Source organism: Cucumis melo, chromosome 11 (genome assembly GCF_025177605.1).
Source record: "Cucumis melo cultivar AY chromosome 11, USDA_Cmelo_AY_1.0, whole genome shotgun sequence".
Classification (NCBI taxonomy): Eukaryota; Viridiplantae; Streptophyta; class Magnoliopsida; order Cucurbitales; family Cucurbitaceae; genus Cucumis; species Cucumis melo.
This window is the reverse complement of record NC_066867.1, coordinates 1,449,847-1,470,353: the sequence shown is the minus strand read 5'-3', so window position 1 is coordinate 1,470,353 and position 20,507 is coordinate 1,449,847. Positions and strand designations below refer to the sequence as shown.

At 33.9% G+C, this 20,507-nt stretch overlaps 3 protein-coding genes across 5 annotated transcripts; 2 read left to right on the top strand and 1 right to left on the bottom strand.

The window, feature by feature from the left end:
* Positions 1–3,918: 3,918 nt before the first annotated feature.
* Positions 3,919–5,597, top strand: LOC103497525 (B3 domain-containing protein At3g18960-like). The gene is made up of 4 exons (XM_017046673.2): positions 3,919–4,032; positions 4,138–4,480; positions 4,940–5,085; positions 5,188–5,597. Exons 1-4 carry the CDS (start codon positions 3,919–3,921, stop codon positions 5,446–5,448), a joined length of 864 nt encoding a protein of 287 aa, XP_016902162.2. The 3' UTR covers positions 5,449–5,597.
* Positions 5,598–7,106: 1,509 nt separating this feature from the next.
* On the bottom strand, positions 7,107–12,004 carry LOC103497442 (protein ABA AND ROS SENSITIVE 1). Of its 3 annotated transcripts, XM_051079377.1 has the most exons (9): positions 11,628–12,004; positions 11,241–11,358; positions 10,696–10,798; positions 10,438–10,537; positions 9,368–9,572; positions 8,760–8,964; positions 7,936–8,011; positions 7,798–7,844; positions 7,107–7,723 (listed from the first exon to the last, which is right to left on the bottom strand). In XM_051079377.1, the coding sequence occupies exons 4-9, from the start codon at positions 10,495–10,497 to the stop codon at positions 7,537–7,539; spliced, it is 780 nt and encodes a 259-aa protein (XP_050935334.1). In that variant the 5' UTR covers positions 10,498–10,537; positions 10,696–10,798; positions 11,241–11,358; positions 11,628–12,004; the 3' UTR covers positions 7,107–7,536. The 3 variants fall into 3 exon arrangements, with proteins under 3 accessions (XP_050935334.1, XP_050935333.1, XP_008457857.1); XM_051079376.1 differs by lacking the exon at positions 10,696–10,798 and having other exon boundaries at positions 11,241–11,443; XM_008459635.3 differs by lacking the exon at positions 10,696–10,798 and having other exon boundaries at positions 11,628–12,003.
* A 2,799-nt stretch (positions 12,005–14,803) lies between these two features.
* LOC103497443 (uncharacterized) lies at positions 14,804–17,650 on the top strand. Its single transcript, XM_008459637.3, has 5 exons — positions 14,804–15,246; positions 15,417–15,653; positions 15,853–15,936; positions 16,295–16,424; positions 16,518–17,650. The coding sequence occupies exons 1-5, from the start codon at positions 14,945–14,947 to the stop codon at positions 17,331–17,333; spliced, it is 1,569 nt and encodes a 522-aa protein (XP_008457859.2). The 5' UTR covers positions 14,804–14,944; the 3' UTR covers positions 17,334–17,650.
* Positions 17,651–20,507: the final 2,857 nt, after the last annotated feature.

Below are 20,507 nucleotides of genomic sequence, written 5' to 3'. Positions count from 1 at the left end.
AAAATTTTAAATAAAGAGATGAAAAGTTAGGGAAATGTAACTTCTATCTTGTTGAATGTGAAAATGATCACAAACATTAAATGTATGTGAAAAAATTGAAATCTAAAAAAAGTTATAGTGAAAGGGTAAAACATATACCAAAATCATATTTATTTTGAAATTATGAAATTATAAATGTGAAATCATAATTTTTTTTAATGATTTTGTAGGTAAAAAAAAATTAAAGAAAAGACTTCAATATTTCTTGTTTTACACATTTTATTATCTGTATGTATACTTAATAAATTACAACAATATTTACATTGTTTTAACAAAATCAAAGTATAAGTCACTCAATTACCATTTCATTAATAAAATAGCTTTAATAAAAAAAAATTAAACGAAGAAAAAAACAAGAGCAATATTTCCATGGTTACATTAAAAAAAAGATTCTCAATATATTACACGATTTAAACATAAAAAGCATAGACATATGTATATGTCAACCATGAATTGGTTCAAGTTTCTCCAACTTATATTGTATACTAAAAGAAAACCTATAAATGAAAGAATATACACAACCATACTTCTATATAAAAAAATAGACAACAAAATTAAAAAAACAATTAGAAGATAATAGAAAAACATGATTTGATTTCTTTTTTACCTTTAGCATTTTGTTGTGATTTGTGAACATGAATAGAAAAAAAATGGAATATTTATACCCAAAGATTTGAAAAGGTATAATTTGAAAGGTTGTAAGAGATACAAAATATTTAATATGAGAAGTGAATGTGAATACTTAAAAGGAACGAGACAATAATTACAATAATTAATTTCAAATTGAAAAATAAAGTTAAAAGACAAGAGGAAGAATTTGAAAGATTAAAAAGATATAAAAAAGTTAATACGAGAAGAGAATGTAAATAGTTGAGAGAAATGAGACAATAATTACAATAATTAAATTAATAATTAATTTCAAATTTAAAACTAAAGTTAAAAGGCAAAAATTATAATAAAACCAAAGTAGTAAACAAGTAAATGAATTAAAAGAAAGGACAAAAATGGGAACAAAAAGTTTTTCTACTTTCATCATTTTATATATACTATATATATATATAATAAGAAAAGTTGTTTATATATCCTCTTTATCCATCATATCCAGTCTATCAATTGAATTATATTCATCAAACAACCATCATCCATATTAGTATAATTGATGGGATTCTAGTAAAATTATGCCAATGTACATACAACAAACAATTTGTTAAATCCCTTGTCAAATTAAGCTTAGCACTAGCTTGGATGTAATTGATATGACTTCTATATTAGAGATCGAAGATTTGATTCTCTATCAGCACAGTTGTTATACTAAAAGAATCGTTAAATCTACTAAAAGAATTGTTAAATCTCGTTTATCTTCCCAATAGGGATAGTTTATTATTTAACTTGAGTGTGAATCTTATTCAGTGGGTTAATTCCTTTTGTTTTGAGTTTTTCTTTTAGCCTTTTCTTTTAAAAAAACAAGAACCCTACTAAAAGGAACATGTATACACCAAAAGTTCCACATATGATATCAAATGCATATAAACATCTAATTAGATTACATAAACATTAACATCCCAAAGCTAATCAACCTCCAAAATTATAATAGTAATAGTAATAATGTACAGAAATGGCTTTGGAGATTTTTTGCAGAACAGAAGCCTCTTCGGAAGCAAATATAGCAGCAACAAGGCCCCTTGAATCTCCATAAAAAATGGTGTTAACTGGTTCCTTGCTCAAACAAAATGGAAAATCGACGATGGGAAAAAAAAAACATCTTTTTGGCACGGGCTTTGGTCTGACATTGCTCTTCTGGCTCAATACAAACCAAAATTATATGCCTTAACCACCAAGAAGCATGGAAGCATTAAAGAAATGTGGAATCAGAATAGCCTTGATTGGGATCTACACCCCAGAAGAACTATGAGAAGCGTAACGGTCAATTCAATGTGGCTTCTATAAAAAAATGCTATACAGGATGAAAACAACATTAGCCCCTCGGTCTTCAAAAACATATGCAAATCCAGGCTTCTCAAAAAAATGTAAATTTTTTTATGGTCCCTCCTTCATGCATGAGTATATTAATACGACTGATTTTTCTTTCATAAAAAAGAATATATATATATATACACATATATATATTTCATCCAGCTCATTTTTCACTCATTTTTTTTTTTTTTTTTTTTTTTTGTCATGATTAGAATGTACCAAAAAGGTTTGTAGAGATGCATATAGAAAAGGCCATGGAGAGCATTCTTCAAGTTTCCGATGGAAGAAAGTGGGAAGGTAGTTGTTTCTATATGAATAAAATGATGAAAAAGAGGGCTGAATTGGTAAGCAGTTGGAGGAAGTTTAAGAAGGACAATAACTTGAAAGTTGGTCATTTCTGTGTTTTTGAGATGATCGCAGAAAGTAGTACGAGAATCTCTTTCAAAGTTGAAATGTTTCGAGCTTCTTGATCAACCAAATCTATTCTCGAACAGTATGTGCAATGGCGTGGAGCCAGTAGGAGGTGTACGAGGACATTTAACTAAGTTGGCCCATCTTAACAACCAAATCAACTTGGAAAAGAAAAGGGCCTACTACTGTTATGTTATTTTGGAGGTTGATTAATTATATTTTGGATGTTTTGAGAAATTAGAGAGCAATGCTTTTGTAACTTTAGATTCTGTTTTATAGATGTATTTTTATCCTATCATATGCAAAACCTATGGTATTATATATGTTTCTTTCTGTCGTTGTTTTGAAAAGTGAACATGCAAATCACTCCAGCAAAAGAAATAAAGAGAAAGTTGCAAGAAAGCATCGGGTGAAATAGTAGATTTGAGGAGAGGTTGAATTTTTGGGGATCAAATGGAACCCATGCATGGACCCCAACCACGATTACCAATATGGTATACAATGTGCCAAATTTGAAACGTGGTAGCCATCTAGTGCTTGAAATTAAATTGTGAAATGGGTACATGATTTAGGGTGTTTTGTAATGACATTGCTTTTGGCATTGGGACGGGATGAGAGTGCTATAGATATATCAACCTAGTTATGAATTAGTTAGATTTTGGATGAATTTGTCAAATTGGAGGGAAATGTCAAGTGAACCGGTTTTTGAAAAAACAAATGCGAATGATCATTAGTTGACGTCAAATTTGAGTGAAATTACCAAGATACACTCGTATGAAAGCAAGAAAGCAAGTCTTGCCCTCAATTGTCTCACTCAAAATGTTGTTGCTCTCATGCAAACTAGGTGCCATCTGGTGTTGCTCTCATCCAAAGTCTCGCTATCGTTCATCATGCTCTCTCAAAATGACTCATGGTGTCGCTCTCTCACTTTGTCTCTCTCTCTCACTTTTCCTCATTCTCACTTAAAGTGTTGGATAATTGATGGTCTTTCTTAGGCTTTGTTGGAATGTATCGGATACGTACAACTGTTAATTGAGTTGAGCTTATGTTGACGATAAAAGTAATTTTGACAATAGCAAAAATGATTAGTGTCAAAATCACTCCCAAACACTCCCATTCTTATCGATTGTCCCTTCCCTGTATATGTTTGTAAGTTTTTTTTTTCCACCTCGATGTTCTCCACTTAAATTCATTACATTTTATTTTGTTTGTTTTGCTTTTCTTTCTTCATTATTTCTCTCTGTACAACACTGCCATTTTACCTATTTCGTTCATTTACTCTCTCAACCACATTCACCATCTTCTTCTGATCTCTTCATTAATTCTCATAATCCCCTTTCTTTCTATTTTCGTTAAAAACCCAATACCCTAAACCAACATTATCCCCAACTCATGCATCATTGCATACACCCATAATTTTCTTTTCTTTTCCTTTTTTAGTTTTTGGAAATTCAATTTATATTAAGGAAATTTCTTAAACAAGAGCTTCCCTTCATGGCTTCCTCTAGTCATCCAAAGAATGACGTCATTAGACGACCTTGTAAAGCATCGGACAATCCCCATTTCTTTAAGGTTGTTAGTGCTAGGGCTCTCAAGGAACAAAAACTTGTAAGCAAAATTATATTACTCTTGATATCCAACGTCTCTTAATTGTTACCTTGTTTGACTTATTTGTCTTTCCATTTTAAGTACTATATAATGTTTTTTTAATAGGAAATCCCAAGAAAGTTTGTGAGAGAATATGGTGTAAAAGCTTTTGCAACTAACCAAATATGTCTCAAGGTGGCAGCTGATGGTAGAAAGTGGAATGTACGTTTGACAAAAACTAACGATGGAACAAGAGTGTGGTTTCATGATGATGGTTGGCAAATGTTTGTAGAGTTTTACTCTGTTGGATTGGAGTATTTTCTCGTCTTTAAATACGAACGTCAATCTTCGAGCTTTTACGTTGTTATCTTTGATCGTACGGCTACAGAAGTCGAATATCCAATGAAGATCATAATTTGTATCGATGATGCTGAAGAAAAGGTAAAAAAGGAGACAAACATATCTCAAGGTATGTTTCTTGTTTGAGGTTTGATGTTGATGAAAAACATCAAATGTTTATTCTTTTATAATAATATTTTATAAAACTAGGCTCTTTTAATATTGACTTATAAGATTGTTTTTGGTCTTGGTTATATTAAAGTTAAACGTTTGAAATTTTAATAACTTAACTAATACACTTCAAATAAATACTAATAATTCAAAAGTACTTCTACACATGTCTAACTGATAACCCTTTTAGAAGTGTACTATTTTTTAAGCCAAGAGACGGTCTTTATTCTGTATATTGAACTATTTTTTTCTAATACAAAAGATTTCACTCTATCGTAAACTTGTAGCTAACACACTGTTAGTAAATTACACAAATCAATGTTCTTTTGGTGTGTTGTTTATTTGTACCGATCAATAATCAACAAAGAAAAAGAAACCTTAGATTCCAAAATTGGCAAAGTTAACTTTGGTGCTGTAGAACTGATGGACAACAAGAAGAAGCTACGGTCGACGACAACAAGCCAACGAGAAAAGGCAATGGCAAATGCTACCGCTTTCCAATCTATGACTATAAATCCTTCGTTCTTGTGCAAGATGTCACCTTCACACATTCATCGATCTCTTGTAAGCCAAATTAACTAAGTTTTCTTTCATAAAAAAGAATATATATATACACATATATATTTCATCCAGCTCATTTTTTCACTCTTTTTTTGTCATGATTAGAATGTACCAAAAAGGTTTGTAGAGATGCATATAGAAAAGTCCATGGAGAGCATTCTTCAAGTTTCCGATGGAAGAACTTGGGAAGGTAGTTGTTGTTTCTATATGAATAAAAGGATGAAGAAGAGGGCTGAATTGGCAAGCAGTTGGAGGAAGTTTAAGAAGGACAATAACTTGAAAGTTGGTGATTTTTGTGTTTTTGAGATGATCGGAAAAAGTAGTACGAGAATCTCTTTCAAAGTTGAAATTTTTCGAGCTTCTTGATCGTCCAAATCTATTCTCGAACAGTATAAGCAATGGCATGGAGCCAGTAGGAGGTGTACCAGGACGTTTAACTAAGTTTGGCAGATCTTAGCACCCAAACCAACCAAATCAACTTGGAAAAGAAAAGGGTTTACTACTGTTATGTTATTTTGGAGGTTGATTAATTATATTTTACATGTTTTGAGAAATTGGGGTAATGTTTTTGTAATTTTAGATTCTGTTTTATATATGTATTTTCATCCTCTCACATGCAAACCTTTTGGTATTATGTGTATTTTCATCCTCTCACATGCAAACCTTTTGGTATTATATATATTTTTCTTCCTGTCGTTGTTTTGAAAAGTGAACATGCAAATCACTCCAGCAAAAGAAATAAAGAGAAAGTTGCAAGAAAGCATCGGGTGAAATAGTAGATTTGATGAGAGGTGGAATTTTTAGGGACCGAATGGAACCCATGGACCCAACCACGATTACCAATATGGTATACAATGTGACAAATTTGAAACGTGGTAGTCATGTAGTGTTTGAAATTAAATTGTGAAACTGGATACATGATTTAGGTATTTTGTAATGGCATCGCTTTTGGTATGGGGCGAGATGGGAGTGCGCTAAAAAGATGTCAACTTAGTATTGAACTAGTTAGATTAGGAAAAAATTTGGACAATGTCAAGTGAACCAGTTTTTTAAAAAAAAGTTGTCAAATGACCATTTGCTGACGTCAAATTTGAGTGAAATTACCAAGTTACACTTGCGAACAAATAAAAAAGCAGCCTTGCTCTCAATTGTCTTACTCAATGGTCTTGCTCTCATGCAAACTAGGTGTCTCTCGTCCAAATGGTCTCGCTCTCTCACTTTTCCTCACTCACTCTTGAAGCGTTGGATAATGGATGGTCTTTCGTAGGCATAATTATTGGAAAGCAGTGGGGTTGGCTTTTAATTGTACTTTTGTGACTTTATCTTGCAAGGTCTTACAACTATTTTCCAAATTCTAAATTTGAAACGCAAACTCCAAATTATTATAGGTTGTGCTCATTATTATATTAATAAATGTTTGTTAGAGCATATGCAAACACAATATTTTCATGTAGGGGAAGACATCTGATGACTGTGGTAGTGAATATCGTCCTTCCACCTCCTATACCATTCTCTATAGCATTCTCTAAACTTGTAGTTCATGCATATCTTATTCCAATTATGGATGAATACCTTTGATGATTTGAGACTTCTAATTCATGTATGTATTATTTGAAGAATTCAATGGTAACATGTATACCTTATTCCAAATGATCTTTTATCTTGTCCCTGCTTTGGTATCTTGCAACAATCAAATTCTAAGAATTCACTGTCACACAGATATAGAAAATATAGCATGTTTTGTGCATATTCAATAAAAAAAACACGTTTAAAACTGATTTGGAGTTGAGCGTTTCAAGACTATGGAAAAGTTGTTAGAAAGTGCAAGATGCTCGAGAGATGTTGCGAGATAAAAAAAAACAATACCAAGAAAACTATCTAAAATATGTCTAAACTCACCGTAAATCTCATCAGATGCATATAAAATGATTTGGAGTTGGACACGTTGGAAAGTTACTGCAATATAATTGTAAGATTAAAAAGAAGTAGCTAAAAATTTACTAAAAGATATGTAAACCACTATATAAATCACCTAAATAAGTATATAATTGATTTGGGATTGGACATGTTCAAACAAGTAGTCCCTACGTATCTCTCGGGGCTATGCAAATTCTTTTACTAATTGGTAAGGCCACTCTCAAGAATCCCAAAAGTAACACTTGAAAATTTTCAGCTACCCTTTCTTCAATATGCAACAACATGACAACCTATCCCAAGCTACAAAATGCGGTTGAACAGAAAATTAATATCTACATTATCACATGATTCACATTCCTCTCTATTTTCTTCGTTCCACCTTATATGATATCAAAAATTTAGAATCGAATATCTATCAGAAGTGTTGAGCTCTCCAATCTATTGTATTCACTATCATCATCATCACTTGAAGAGTTGTCAACTTGAGAATCCCTAGTATCATCACAATGTACTGTATAATTTGTAATCGAACTAATATCACAAGTGTTGAGCTCTCCAATCTACTGTATAATTTGTGTCACTATCATCATCATCACTCGAGGAGTCGTCAGCTTGAGAATCTTTAGTAGGAATTTGGGGCTCGGCTCTACTTTGTTCTGCTGATTTTTTGGTCTTTAACTCCATTTTCTTCCTCTTCAACAATTCTACTCTCTCCCTGTAGGCCCTGTCAACAGAAAAAAGTTCGGTCCAATCAAAATGAAGATTAGAATAACAAGAAAATTATCGTGCTTCACTTACTTCTGTTCTAAGGTTTCAGCCTCCTCTATCATTTCGGCAGCATCGATCTGTTGTACATAAAGCAACGAATGTATAATAACTCTAAGCCAATGCCATCAATCAACTTATTGACAGAAAAGGATATAAGTTGGGTATTACCTCCTCCTCTTCCAAACGGTCATCCACCTCTTGCAAATCTTCTTGGATCAACTTTTCAAATTCCTTGTATTCATCTCTGACAATGCACAACAACAATAAATTTCTGTAAAGCTCTTGTAAACACACTCAAGCTCAAGCTCCTATTGAATCCCATGCCATAAACTATAAACTATAAACTATAAACTGTAAAGAGTAAAACATGCACAACAACAATAAATTTCAGAAGAACAAGAAAGTTGCCATTTATCCCATGGATTTGGATTCAATAAGATGAGATCATTCCCTTACAATCTACAGGGAGAACCCCATTTAGTGTTCTCTGATACGTGTAGAAATAGAGGCATACTTATAATTATGGAAATGTAGTAAGATTTAAATGGAAATCATTTCCACAAATGCTCCACCATGCAAATCTGCGACCTAGTCTTTCACTCTTCAAGATTGAGTGGCAGCACAACCAATGGTCAGAGACTCCACAGCAAAATTTAAGAAAATAAATGTTTGTTGGAAAATGCAAAATCAGTGAGAACACCAAGAAATGTCAAACAGAAGAAAGATATACAATTCCTAACAACACAGCCAATCATCAGTAAGCTATTTCCAAATACTCTCCGGTTGAAATTTATACCCAAATAAATATTGGAACAAATGAGACATAAAACCAAATATAATATACCAAGGAATATAAAAACGCTAACCTTATAGCAATTGAACATGATAGAATTGCTAGATATAATAAAAGGATGACAAACACTCAAGATACCAAACTAAGCATAAAAAGTTGAAAGATGCATATATAACAAATGGGATGATGAAGAACCTACTTGACATCAGGCTTAACAAGTTTTATCCCATGTGCACGCAAATCAGCCTCTTTGTCATCAAAGAAACCCTCGGGCAGAGCTCCCTTTATTTGCTTCCCCTCTGAACCAGCATTCATAGAAGATTTCTTATTAAAGTCACTGGCCTTTGGAATCACCTCTGACTGTGCAATGCTACCACTACGTGAATCAGTTACAATATCCTTTCCTGGAAGGTTGCAGATAAGATTAATCAGGCATGTAGGAAAGTGCGCCAATGCAAGACCAAATCGACATGAAAGAATGATGGTGGTGGAAATTTCTCGTTATTTCCATAGAATCATCACTGCTAATCAAAGAAAAAACTTCAGAGTAGAAGCAATTTCAAAAGATGGGGTTCACCTATTAAATGATAGAGACATAGAAGCAAAATTTATGAGTTTCTACCAACAGCTCTTTACTAGAAGCAAGATAGTGGTGCCACAACTATATTAAATTCCTTTGTCACTACCCTCTCTCGTAAGTTCACAAAGGGGATATATATAATAATAATATGCATTCATACATCTAAAGTTTCAAGAATACCATATTTAAACACAAGCAAAGTATCTCGTGCAAGCCTATATCTTTACCAGTTTTAAGCCTTTTGGCATTCTGGTCGAAAAAATCTGAAGGAAGCACAGATGATGACGGACGTTTTGGTAACTCTGACGATGTCCCAGTCATTTCTTTCTTTGAATCTAATGATCTGTTATTAGGAAGTTCAGCATGGGCCTCGGCTTTAATATTTTCAACTCCAGACCTGCCTGCTGCACTGGCTTTGAGATTTTGTATTGCCTGATATTTACAGTAACTTCTATCAATAATAAGTTCGACCACCCTTTCAAAAAAAAAAAAAAAAACAAGTCCGACCAAAAATCGGCTCAAATTTGGCTGGACGAGGATTTAAAACTTTAAGCTCCTTATCAAGAGCAAATAGAGGAAACACAATGGCAACAGGGATAAGTAATAAATAAAATGAATAAACTAAAAAAAAAAAAAGAAGAGGAAACCATCTTATTAGAAGATTCTTGAGAAAAGAAAGAAAGTGAGCCTAATCTTGAATACCATGTAGCAATAACATGAAGTAATAGCAAAAGAAATGCTTGTAACCCATAATGGGACTAAGGCTAGCATGTGTATACTGAAAGGAAAGCCACATCTGACAATACAATAGGATATCCAATAACAGGAAAAATACAGAGGAAAAATGAGAAGGAAAATACAAAAACAAAATACTAAAATGTGTTACGCTAACAGATTGGTTCTATCTCTCCAAGGAATAAGATAATTTGTATGAAAATTCCCAGGTATCAAGAGCTTGTCTATTCTCTTATCGTATTTCATTGCTCCTTGGAGCAGGATTTGTGGGGATACTTCAACTCCCCCTTTTAATATATTTCTCTGTTGCCAATATTATTGAAAAAAATATATATCTAAAAAGAAGAATGAGAGATAGGTGAAGCGTCATCTCATTCATCAACCTCAAAGCTGAATCATCTAATATCCAATCATTCATCATTAGAAACCTAAATGAACAGTTACCCCTTAAACATTGTATTTTCAAATTACAAGCAAAAGGAACCGGTCTTTCTAAATGTAGAAAAACCTATGTGCCCATGAATAATATATTTAAACAAGATTTGAAATGGTAAAGCATCACCTCATGATGTCTGCGAGAAGATTGGTGAGCATCCCAGTAAACTTCTGATTTCAAGACCATGTCGCAAACCCTACAGACAGGTTGGTCCAATTCATTGTACCTGTTTATGAGTTTTAAAATATTAAATGATGAATGGAAAAAATTAGCCGCAAAGATTAACAGCCGTACAGTCTTCCCCAATATAGGTTGGTTGGATTATAGTTAGAGTTAAGCAGCCATTATCATAATGTGTTTTAAAAAGCTCTCTCGGGTGCGCACCTGGGCTAAATGCACAAGTCTTGCGCCTCGAGGCTCACAACATAAGGAGGAACGTCTCATGACCACGGCTGTTGTGAAGCTCCAAGGCACAGGGCTCAAAGTCCTGCACCTTGGGGATTTTTCATTAATTTTAATATAGAGAAATAAAGTCCCTATAAAGAAACACTTCGATCTACTAAAAGAAAAAGAGAACTTTGAACTCAGCTAAATGCAAAACTAATGTGAGAATTGTATTCCATTAGAGCTTGAGATGCCCAAGGGCTGTCCTGATTCCAAGCCTTGTTAGTCTTTGTATATTTCTATTGTACTTTGAGCATTGGTCTTATTTCGTTGAAATAATAGAGACTTGTTTCAGTTTTACAGAAAAAAAAGAAAAAAAGAAGTATTCCATCAGAGCATAATTTCTGATTGGTAACTTCCTCCTATGAAAGTCCAACCAGTCTACTGCACTACACAAATCAAAATCGGAAATAAAAGCAGAGAAAAAGGAATTAGAGGAGAAATCCGTATCAGACCTTGACACTCCCATATTCATCAATATTTACCTGACGAGAGGAGAATCAATGCGCTTATCCTTCTTTTGGGCGTTCAATTTAGCACGAAACAATGCCTTTCTCTTGGCTTGAGCATCCATTTTGGCCTTCTTTCTTCCTTCTTACAGACCTAATTCAGAGTGTAATATAAGTTACATAACATCAAAGCTCATGCCCCATCTTTTTTTCTTCTTTATTTTGGTTCAATAAAACACCTGACAAACAAATTCGAACTCGAATCTTGAAATAACCCACCGCGTTTAACAATAATATTGTCGAGCAAGAAATTCGAGTACAAAAGGCTTTGCTGAAATCATTTCTATTGTTTGTAATGAATTTACAAGATATATAATGAGAATTTGAAGCCAAACGGAGTGTGGGTAACTGTTGAAAGCTTACCCCCAAGCTAAAAACTTTGCTGCAAAACACGCCGAGTCGTCAAAACGTGATGCACAATTTGTTGTTCACGCCGGATGCTCAAACGGAGGAAATACGATACCACGAGAGTCTAGGCAAAGCCGTTCGACGTCGGGCTCACAAAGCAAGTCAGATTCGTGGGTGAACGTGGACCACCGTGGATTTAGGCTACCGTCGTCACTGCCTAACGCCTGTGGCTGCTGAAGTGTCGCCGGAGAAAAAGATTGAGGAAAAGGGTAGGATCGGCGGCAGTTCGAGGGAGAGGGGAAGAAGGTGAAGGCTAGAATTCCTTTTTTTCTCCTCTTTTCACTATTTCCTCTTCTTTATTATGAGTTTTTTTTTTCTCCCAACTACAAATGGGTGAATTCATTTTTGTCAATTATTACATGATATACGAGTTAGTTGAGTTTCGTTCCTGTTTATTAGTCTATGGCTTAAGTAATATAAATCGATTAATCTAAAAAGTTGGTCCTAGTCGATCACTTTTGTCATTGTTCTACTCATGTTATGTAGTCATGATGACTTATGGATCTACCTCCAAATTTGTAATTAAGACATGTAATCTGATTAAGAAACGAAAAGTGGTCAATTCGACTATGGATCGGTCATATTTACTTTAATTTTATCCTTATTTTTTATATTACCATTATTTTGAGACAAACCGGTAAAGGTAAAATGTGACAAATTTATAATTCTAAGTAAATGCAATCTAACTAAGTTTGTGATCTTATTATGACTAATTCATAATGAAATCTTATTGCGATTACACTTGTTTTCATTATGGATTAGTAAACATGTTATTAATTTAGAATCTAGAGAACATGAATTCAAACTCTAACGGGAAAGAAAAAAAACATAAGAGATAAGTTTTGTCGTAAATTGTCTTCACTTTATTGTTTCTATTAGAACAATAAAAATACACATATGTTAAAAGAAACTTTTTCTCAAAATTGTTTCTATATACATTTTTGTTTAGTTTGCTATACATTAAAAATGTTTTAATCAACAACGAATTACTATAAATTACCACTTATAAATTAATGTTATAATAATGACCATTGAAGTTGGTCGTTTGGGTAGTTGTTGGAGTTGGAGGTGGTAGATGTCAGACATGGTCGCGTGGTAGTAGTGGTCAGAGTTAGTCAACAACAATGGCAGAGGTCGTCACCAAAGTTGGGCACCAACAGTGGTAGTCAAAGTCGATCGGCAGAGGTGGCTAACGGAAGTTGATGATACTCATGGCAACATAGTAGAAATGATGTAGATGACTTTAAGGCATTTGATAATTTTAAAGTTATAAAAATTGGATAGATACTAACTATTAAATACATAAAATTGTTTTTTTTTTCAAGGTGTATTTATAACACCTTTTCAACTTATTAAATTAAAAACTGAGTTGTTTTGGAAAAAAAATTCATGTGTTCGATAACCACCTAAATAAATTTTGAAAAAAAAAATTATATAAAACATGTTAATTTAGGATAAACCCTCGAAATAAACTCATAGAAAAAGAAATTTAAAGTGGTTAATGGTCGACCTCTCTTTAATTTTGTTGGAGAAATTTCAACTACATCTCCAACGATTGTCTCTGATCAACCCAGCCACCACACCTACGATGGTCACTCGTGCCAACTTAGGAGAGATCTTTGATTCTGAATCTGACGATTTACGCACGTAGAAGTTCTTGTTCCATCCATGTCCGCCGTTGAAAGCAGTTGTTGAAGGAGAAGTTCTGAAAGCCTTTCTGATCAGCGTGGCACTCTTGTTTTTTAGTGCTACATACATGGTAATTCATGTTCCCATCTTTCTCTTTTTCCGTTAATAGAAAGATGAAATCAAGGGTTTTGAGGTGCATCTCACCATGGGGAAAACCGCGGAGTGGGAAATGTCCATTTTTCCCTAACTAAAGCCAGATCCATTGAGGCGGTTCCAACTTCCATTCAGCCATCCTCAAATTCAAAAAGGATGTTTTCCGATCTTTATTTGACAGACAGGAATGAACCGCTACGTGGGGATGATTGCTGGCCAACTCGAGCCACCATTGTTCATCACGGATTCTACCTAAAAGGCCACCATTGCTGGTTGTTTTTTACATAAATATTGTGGTAAATTTAAAATTCAAGCCTTCTCTATGTTCAAGTGATAACTTCCACGTGTGGTTCCTTTTCTTAAACAAACAACTAGTATTTGGCTAAATTAACATATTATGTTGCAAATGAGATAACTAGTATACTTGTTTCTTCGATTTTCTTTTTCATAAATGTTACACAGGGTAAAAATGTCATTTTGAATTATGTATGAGTCATAATAGTTTTCCAGAAAGTTTGATATTACGTTTAAACTCTCGTCTATTATCTCGTTAATGCTCTCATTGAAAATACACGATTCCGTGGAGTCATCAAAATACACAAGCATATAGCTTTTTGGTTCTTATATGTATGCTCATTTTTAAATCTATATGTTCCTCTACCCAAAACAACTCACATGCAAATTTGTTTGTTGTATAAAAACAGAAAATTTGAAAATGTTTTTTTTTTATATTTAATATGTCCTAGTTGGTTTGATCGAGGTAAAATATGAGCAGATGTTGACAATTGTTCTCTTTATCATCTTGTCTACTAAAACAAACTCACATGCAAATTTGTTTGTTGTATAAAAACTGAAAATTTGAGAATGTTTCTTTTTTATATTTAATATGTCCTAGTTGGTTTGATCTGAGGTAAAATATGAGCAGAAGTTGACAATTGTTCTCTTTATCGTCTTGACTACTAAAACAAACTCACATGCAAATCTATTTATCGGTAATAACTGAAAATTTGTGATTTTTTGATATTCCATATACTCTAGTTGTTTTGATAAAGTGAATGCATATTGCTAATGTTCAACAATATGTCTCTTCGATATAGTTAACGATATATTACAAATCTATTTGCGTTACATATACCTTCAACGACATGAACATTATTGTTAACTATATTAAGTAGTAAATATGTGTAAGTAGATAATAGGGACAATATATGGATTAGTTTATTACCAAAATCCGTTGTAATATATCTTATAAACCTAAACAATTTATTGATATGGTATGGTCTATACATACAGATTGATATTCGAACTTACCAAAGAGGTTTGATAAAATGTCTAAAACAGCCTAAATTGACGCAAAAGATTTGATCTTTTTCCATAAACATTGAAATGGGAAAATAATAGTTCCAAAAATATGACCGTTAAGATTTTAAATAGATCGCACTAAGAAGAAGAAGAAGAAACCGAGAGGAAGAGGAACGCCGTAAGCAGAAATGACAGAACCCTCATGCATTGAGAAATCCCCAATTCCAAAACCCTCATCGGAACCACTCCAAATGGAAATCGACCATCCTTCCGCCCCCCAAATGTCGGAGATTTCTCAGTACGAGCAGTCCAGAGAGTTGAGAATCAGAGAAAACATGGAGCGCATGCAGAAGCTCGGGATCCTTGACCTCTCTCTCAAGCTCAAATCCTCAGCTCCCTCAAAGCAAAATCGCCGAAAATCACTTACCCCTAAAGCTTCTCCACCTTCCTTCGACCTCCCGCCGCCCGGACCCCTCCGCCGATCATCCAGGTTTTCGCCGAATCCTTTAATCTCTCTTTCTAACCCCTTTTCCTTCAATCCTTAATTTGGATACGCATTGGGGGTATTAGTTTTTCTTGCTTTATTCGACTTTCTTTCTTCAGTATTTTTCCAGTTTTCTTTTCTCTTTTTCTCTTAATTTTTTCTATTATAATTTTTAGGTTACAGAATGCGACGCCTGTTACTTACTCTGAACTGCGAATGGAGAGGAAAAACAAGTTCTCTGAGGATGAGGATGCGATTCTTGAAGACGGTTCGAGACCGGAGATATACACGGAAGAGCATGAGAAGATGTTGGGTTGTACAGAGAGGAGTTGGACGCTATTTGTGGATGGTTATGGTAAAGATGGGAAACGAATTTATGATCCAGTAAAGGGAAAGACTTGCCATCAGTGCAGGTTCGTTTAAAAGAAAATTTTCCTAATTTTTCAATGGAAATCTGTTGCTTGTGTGATCTTATTCTTTTTGTGCATCGTTTTCTAATTTTGTCACTGATATGTATATATTGGAATTAGCAGCTTTGTTAGCTAATGAAAATGTATGATACCATTTGTTATGTTTTTATTTAATGGGAAATTGTAAATTTTATATTTGCAGGCAAAAAACATTGGGGCATCGTACTCATTGCAGCAAATGTAACATGGTTCAAGGACAATTTTGTGGTGATTGTCTGTATATGAGGTACTCTCTTGATAACATTCATTTTTACTGTTGTATCTGCAAGTGAGTCTATACTCTCTCCTTTGAATTGTTTGGAGAATATGGTGTATGTTTTTAATCGAAGACTTTTAGAATGTTAGTTCTTTCAACACATGTAGAACTATAACATTGCTTGTAAAGAAGATAAACTTCACTTTTCATAGCGGTGTGCTGTCTCTTATCTTTGGATGCATAAACCTTCTAAACAACTATTTGGTTAGCTTTTTGCGAAAGCAAGAACAACTTTGAGCTCGGCTTTTGAGCATTGAAACTGATACATGGGTGGACTTTGTATTGGTGTTACCATCATAGTATTCCTATTATTTTCCCACTCTTGCAGGTACGGAGAGCACGTTCTTGAAGCCCAACAAAACCCAGATTGGATTTGTCCCGTTTGTCGTGGAATTTGCAACTGCAGTTTATGTCGCCAAGGGAAAGGATGGCTTCCTACTGGGCCTTTGTATAAGAAGGTTGATTTCTTATGATCTTATCTTTAATGTGTATCATCTCCTTGTATTTTTTGTTTTACCTTGCTGCTGAGGTCAATAGTTTGAACTGTATAGATAACGAGGATGGGATTCAAGTCTGTTGCGCACTTTCTCATCCAAACCAAACGTTCACAGCCAAGTTCAGAGGAGAATACTACTGATCTTGCTTCTGCAAAGAGGTCGTTGTCCTTCACAGATTTTGAAGTTAATCCTGATGCCGCTACTAAGGTTAATGATGATCTCCTAGAAACAATGGAGCCTCAAGCAGTGGATGTATCTGAAAATGAGAAGAAGAATATGCTACAGAGTATCTCCAATAACGAGATTAAAGATCATATTTCTGTTAAGAGGTCGCTGAGCTTCTCAGGCCTGGAGCAGCAGGGCTCAAAAGACGCTAATCCTAATCATCTCAACCATGACGAACTATCACAACATCAATCTGCAAACCATGAACTTGGTGAAAACATCATTGATGAGAAAGAGAAGGAAATGGATTGCCACAAGAGAAAGAATGGTGATAACTACTGTCCTGATGAATGTCCATTGACCGAAAAGAAACCAACAATTACTGTAGAATCAAACACCATGGATCTGGGTTGTAGTACAGGCAATGACCACGAGAAAGAATCATCGGGAGTTCAAACAACAACATCGTCAACAGACCAAAGTGTGAAGCCTGATATTAGTACCCACACAAGCTCAGAAAGTATAGCTGAAGAATGTCTCCAAGAAGGCGGGATTCAAGAAAGTAACGGTAAAACATCAGATGAAGAAGGGTCAAATAGTTTGTCAAAGAAAAAAACAAAGGCCGGAGCAAAAATTTCAACCTCTTCAGAGGTAAAATCTTTAAGTAGCAATAGGGTTTTGCGGTCTAGGTTCAAAGCAATATAGTGCTAAATTATGTGTTTTAGTTTTGACACCGAAGTTTTGAGGGTAGTAACTTTTTGGGAACTCAAAAACTTGGTGTGTTTAAGCTAGGGAAGCAAGGAGTACTGTGTGATTTTTGTAAGTTCAATAGTTTTTTTGGAATCTTCCTGTATTTTGGTTTAAGTTTACAAATCACAGCTCCTACGGTTGAATCGGTCCTTTGAATCTGATGCGATTTCCATCTGTAATGTGGCAAGAATGTAAAACAATTTACCTCAAAATTTCAGATGAAATGTTACCATTTCTCAATGAGAATAGCATCAGATTGAATCTGTTACTTATTTGGCTAGCAAATTTCTTTTTAATTTTGCAATTTGATTAGATTTAAAGTTCGTGTTTGTAATTTAAATTCATTATCATCATTTCGTTACCATCCTTTATTATTAATGCGGAAAAAAGTTGGAGAAATTTTCTTGGTCACTTTTATATAGCCTTCCATTTCCTTCTGAAAAAGTCAAACTTCGACTCTAAATTTGTCCTTAAGTTGGAATTTAAATTGTCTTTTAAGTACTATCCTATAGACTAACACGTGCGAGTTTTGTTAACTAACTACACTTGGGAGTTTGTTTGTTTGCCTTGCTCAAGGCTTGACCACTTTATTTGATCTCTTTCTCTCGATCGTTCTTCATCGCCCTCATTGATTGATTGAACGGAATATTGTTGCTTTCTGATTCAAAGTGATAGACTAATGTGATCGAACCACCGTAGATCTTTGTGTTCTCTCTATCTCTTAATCACGTTGCTTCATTTCTTCTTGTTTTTGCTAGTATGCTAATTGTTTGCTGTTGGTATCATATCTCTTGATACAAAAATCAAACAAACAGCTAGGCAAGAATACTAATGAGGACTTTTTCAATAAAGAGAATGCATGATAGGATAACTTGCAATCATTTGCAAGAAAGGTCCCACTAAGTATGAATTTCCAATTTTAAGACATAAAGACAAGCAATCTATGAGAGCTACACCCTAAACGACCAAAATGTACATCAAGGATATGAAATAGTGGTTAGTAGTCCTTATGGTTTCTCCAGAGATTAGAGATTGTTGGTGGATTGATTATGAATTGTACTTTCCATATGACCCTCTCAGAAGGTTTACTTCATTGGAGTAAGGGTTTGATGGAGGAGAAGATATGGTTGGAGGACTCTTTTATATCATCTAATTAATATAACTATTAGTTTAGATCAGTCTTAATTGATACTCATACTATTACTAATGTTTAGAGTATCAATTTAGACTGTTTCTTTTGTCCAACTTTTTATTATGATTCTGACTTTTGAATAAAGCTGATGATATCAAAAGAAAGCTCCATTTTATCATCATTCCACTTTTAGAGAAAGTTGACTATGGAGACTTTTAAAAAGGAAAAAAAAAAGGTTTACTGTGAAAAGCAAATCATTGCAGACATTGTAGGACGATCGGTGGATGTAGTGAACAAAAAGTAAGTACTCTTCTTTTGGTTCTGACAAATCCATGGGACATGAGAGAGGATGAGAGAAAAATGCCCTTCACTGATACCCAAATGCATAAGGGCAAATTTGTCATTCCCTAATTTCATAGACTACTTGTTCAATTGCAGTTGACGTTGGGGTGAAGGGTGAGACAACTAAGAGTGCAATTTTCATCTCCCTCATCCTTGGGATGACGTCGCCTGACCCGAATCGATCTCTAAATGCAAAGGTCTAAGTTCGGTCCAAGCCTAAATTTGTATGAAAAACCTAAGTTGAGAGAGCAAGTACGTTGTTACTAAAAAATTTTCTCACGTATATCTCGTTTGTATATGTCTATTTCTTAAGGACCAATCCTAAAATACTCAAATGCAAAAGTACTAATTGTCGAATCGAATTGTAATGTGTCTGGATGGGCTTCAACGTTCAATGTGCGTATCAAACTCTCGTTAATAAATTCACACATCGAGAATATTTTAGATCGTCGAAGATGTACAAGAAGTCAAAATCATTAAAAAAAAAAAAACAATTCGCGAGTATTGAAAAAATAAATATTTCTCCAATTCACGAATGTTTTTCTTTCTTTGGAACAACCACCTTGGGATATGGACCCAAGCTAAGGAAGCCCCATCACATATGTATATCTCGAACAAGAAGGGGAAAGTCTTGTAGGTCATGATAGTCGAACTTAGATAACTCATTTTGTTACACGAAGGGTAGTATAGGCCTATATAGTCAATTGATATGTTATCAAACTTACCTCAAACGTTTCCCACTAATATGTAAAACCTTATGAGTACAAGTCCTAAGGGAGTGTTGTGATGATACTATAATATATAGGAGAACCACGCTTCTATCACCGGAGGTACATCTTATGTGTTATAAATTCTATATTGCTTTAATTAATACTAACTTAAGTATCAAAGCACATCGAGCATAACACTAACTTGAGTGGATGACCAAGGGTGATTCAACCTAGGACAACAAAAACCATAAAACTGGAGTCACTTGAGTAGAATTACGCAAAAGGGAAAATAGCAACTTAAACCCACAGTTGAAAAAGCATTGGATTGTGTTTGAGTCTATTTAGAATTAGATTAAAATCATAAGGAAATTAAATCTTCTTTTTGGATTTGATTCTGTTATTGGAGTCTTGACAAACACACTATCAAGTTCAAATATATGAATGGCCTAAAAGTAGGTATAAGCCACACTTTTGTATGAGTTTAAGAACAAACTTGATCTATTACACAACTTATTAAATCATATATACTTTGCTCTTTTCTATGAGTTCCCAATGACAACATTGAAAAATCTTTTAAGATCTTTCAAATAAATGTTAAAATCTAAATTCACAAATTTTTTAAAAATAAAAGTTCCCTCAATAAACCAAAATATTTACAAAATTTCATACACTAATAAATTATATTGATGGATTTTAAATATTTTTGTAATTTAAATAATTTTTAAAACATCGGACTTTTTTCTCTTTCTTATTAATTTATAAAAGAAAAAGAAAATTCGAATTAAAGAAGAGGGAAATGTGAAAAGGAGTCTTGATGCCACGTGTCAAAAATGTATTAGTTGCAAACAAAGATGATAAAAAGCGTTTGAAGTTTTATTTATCAATTTGAACCACGTGTTTAACTATTATTGGTCCAACACTTTTGTTGACCGGTCAATTCTTCGC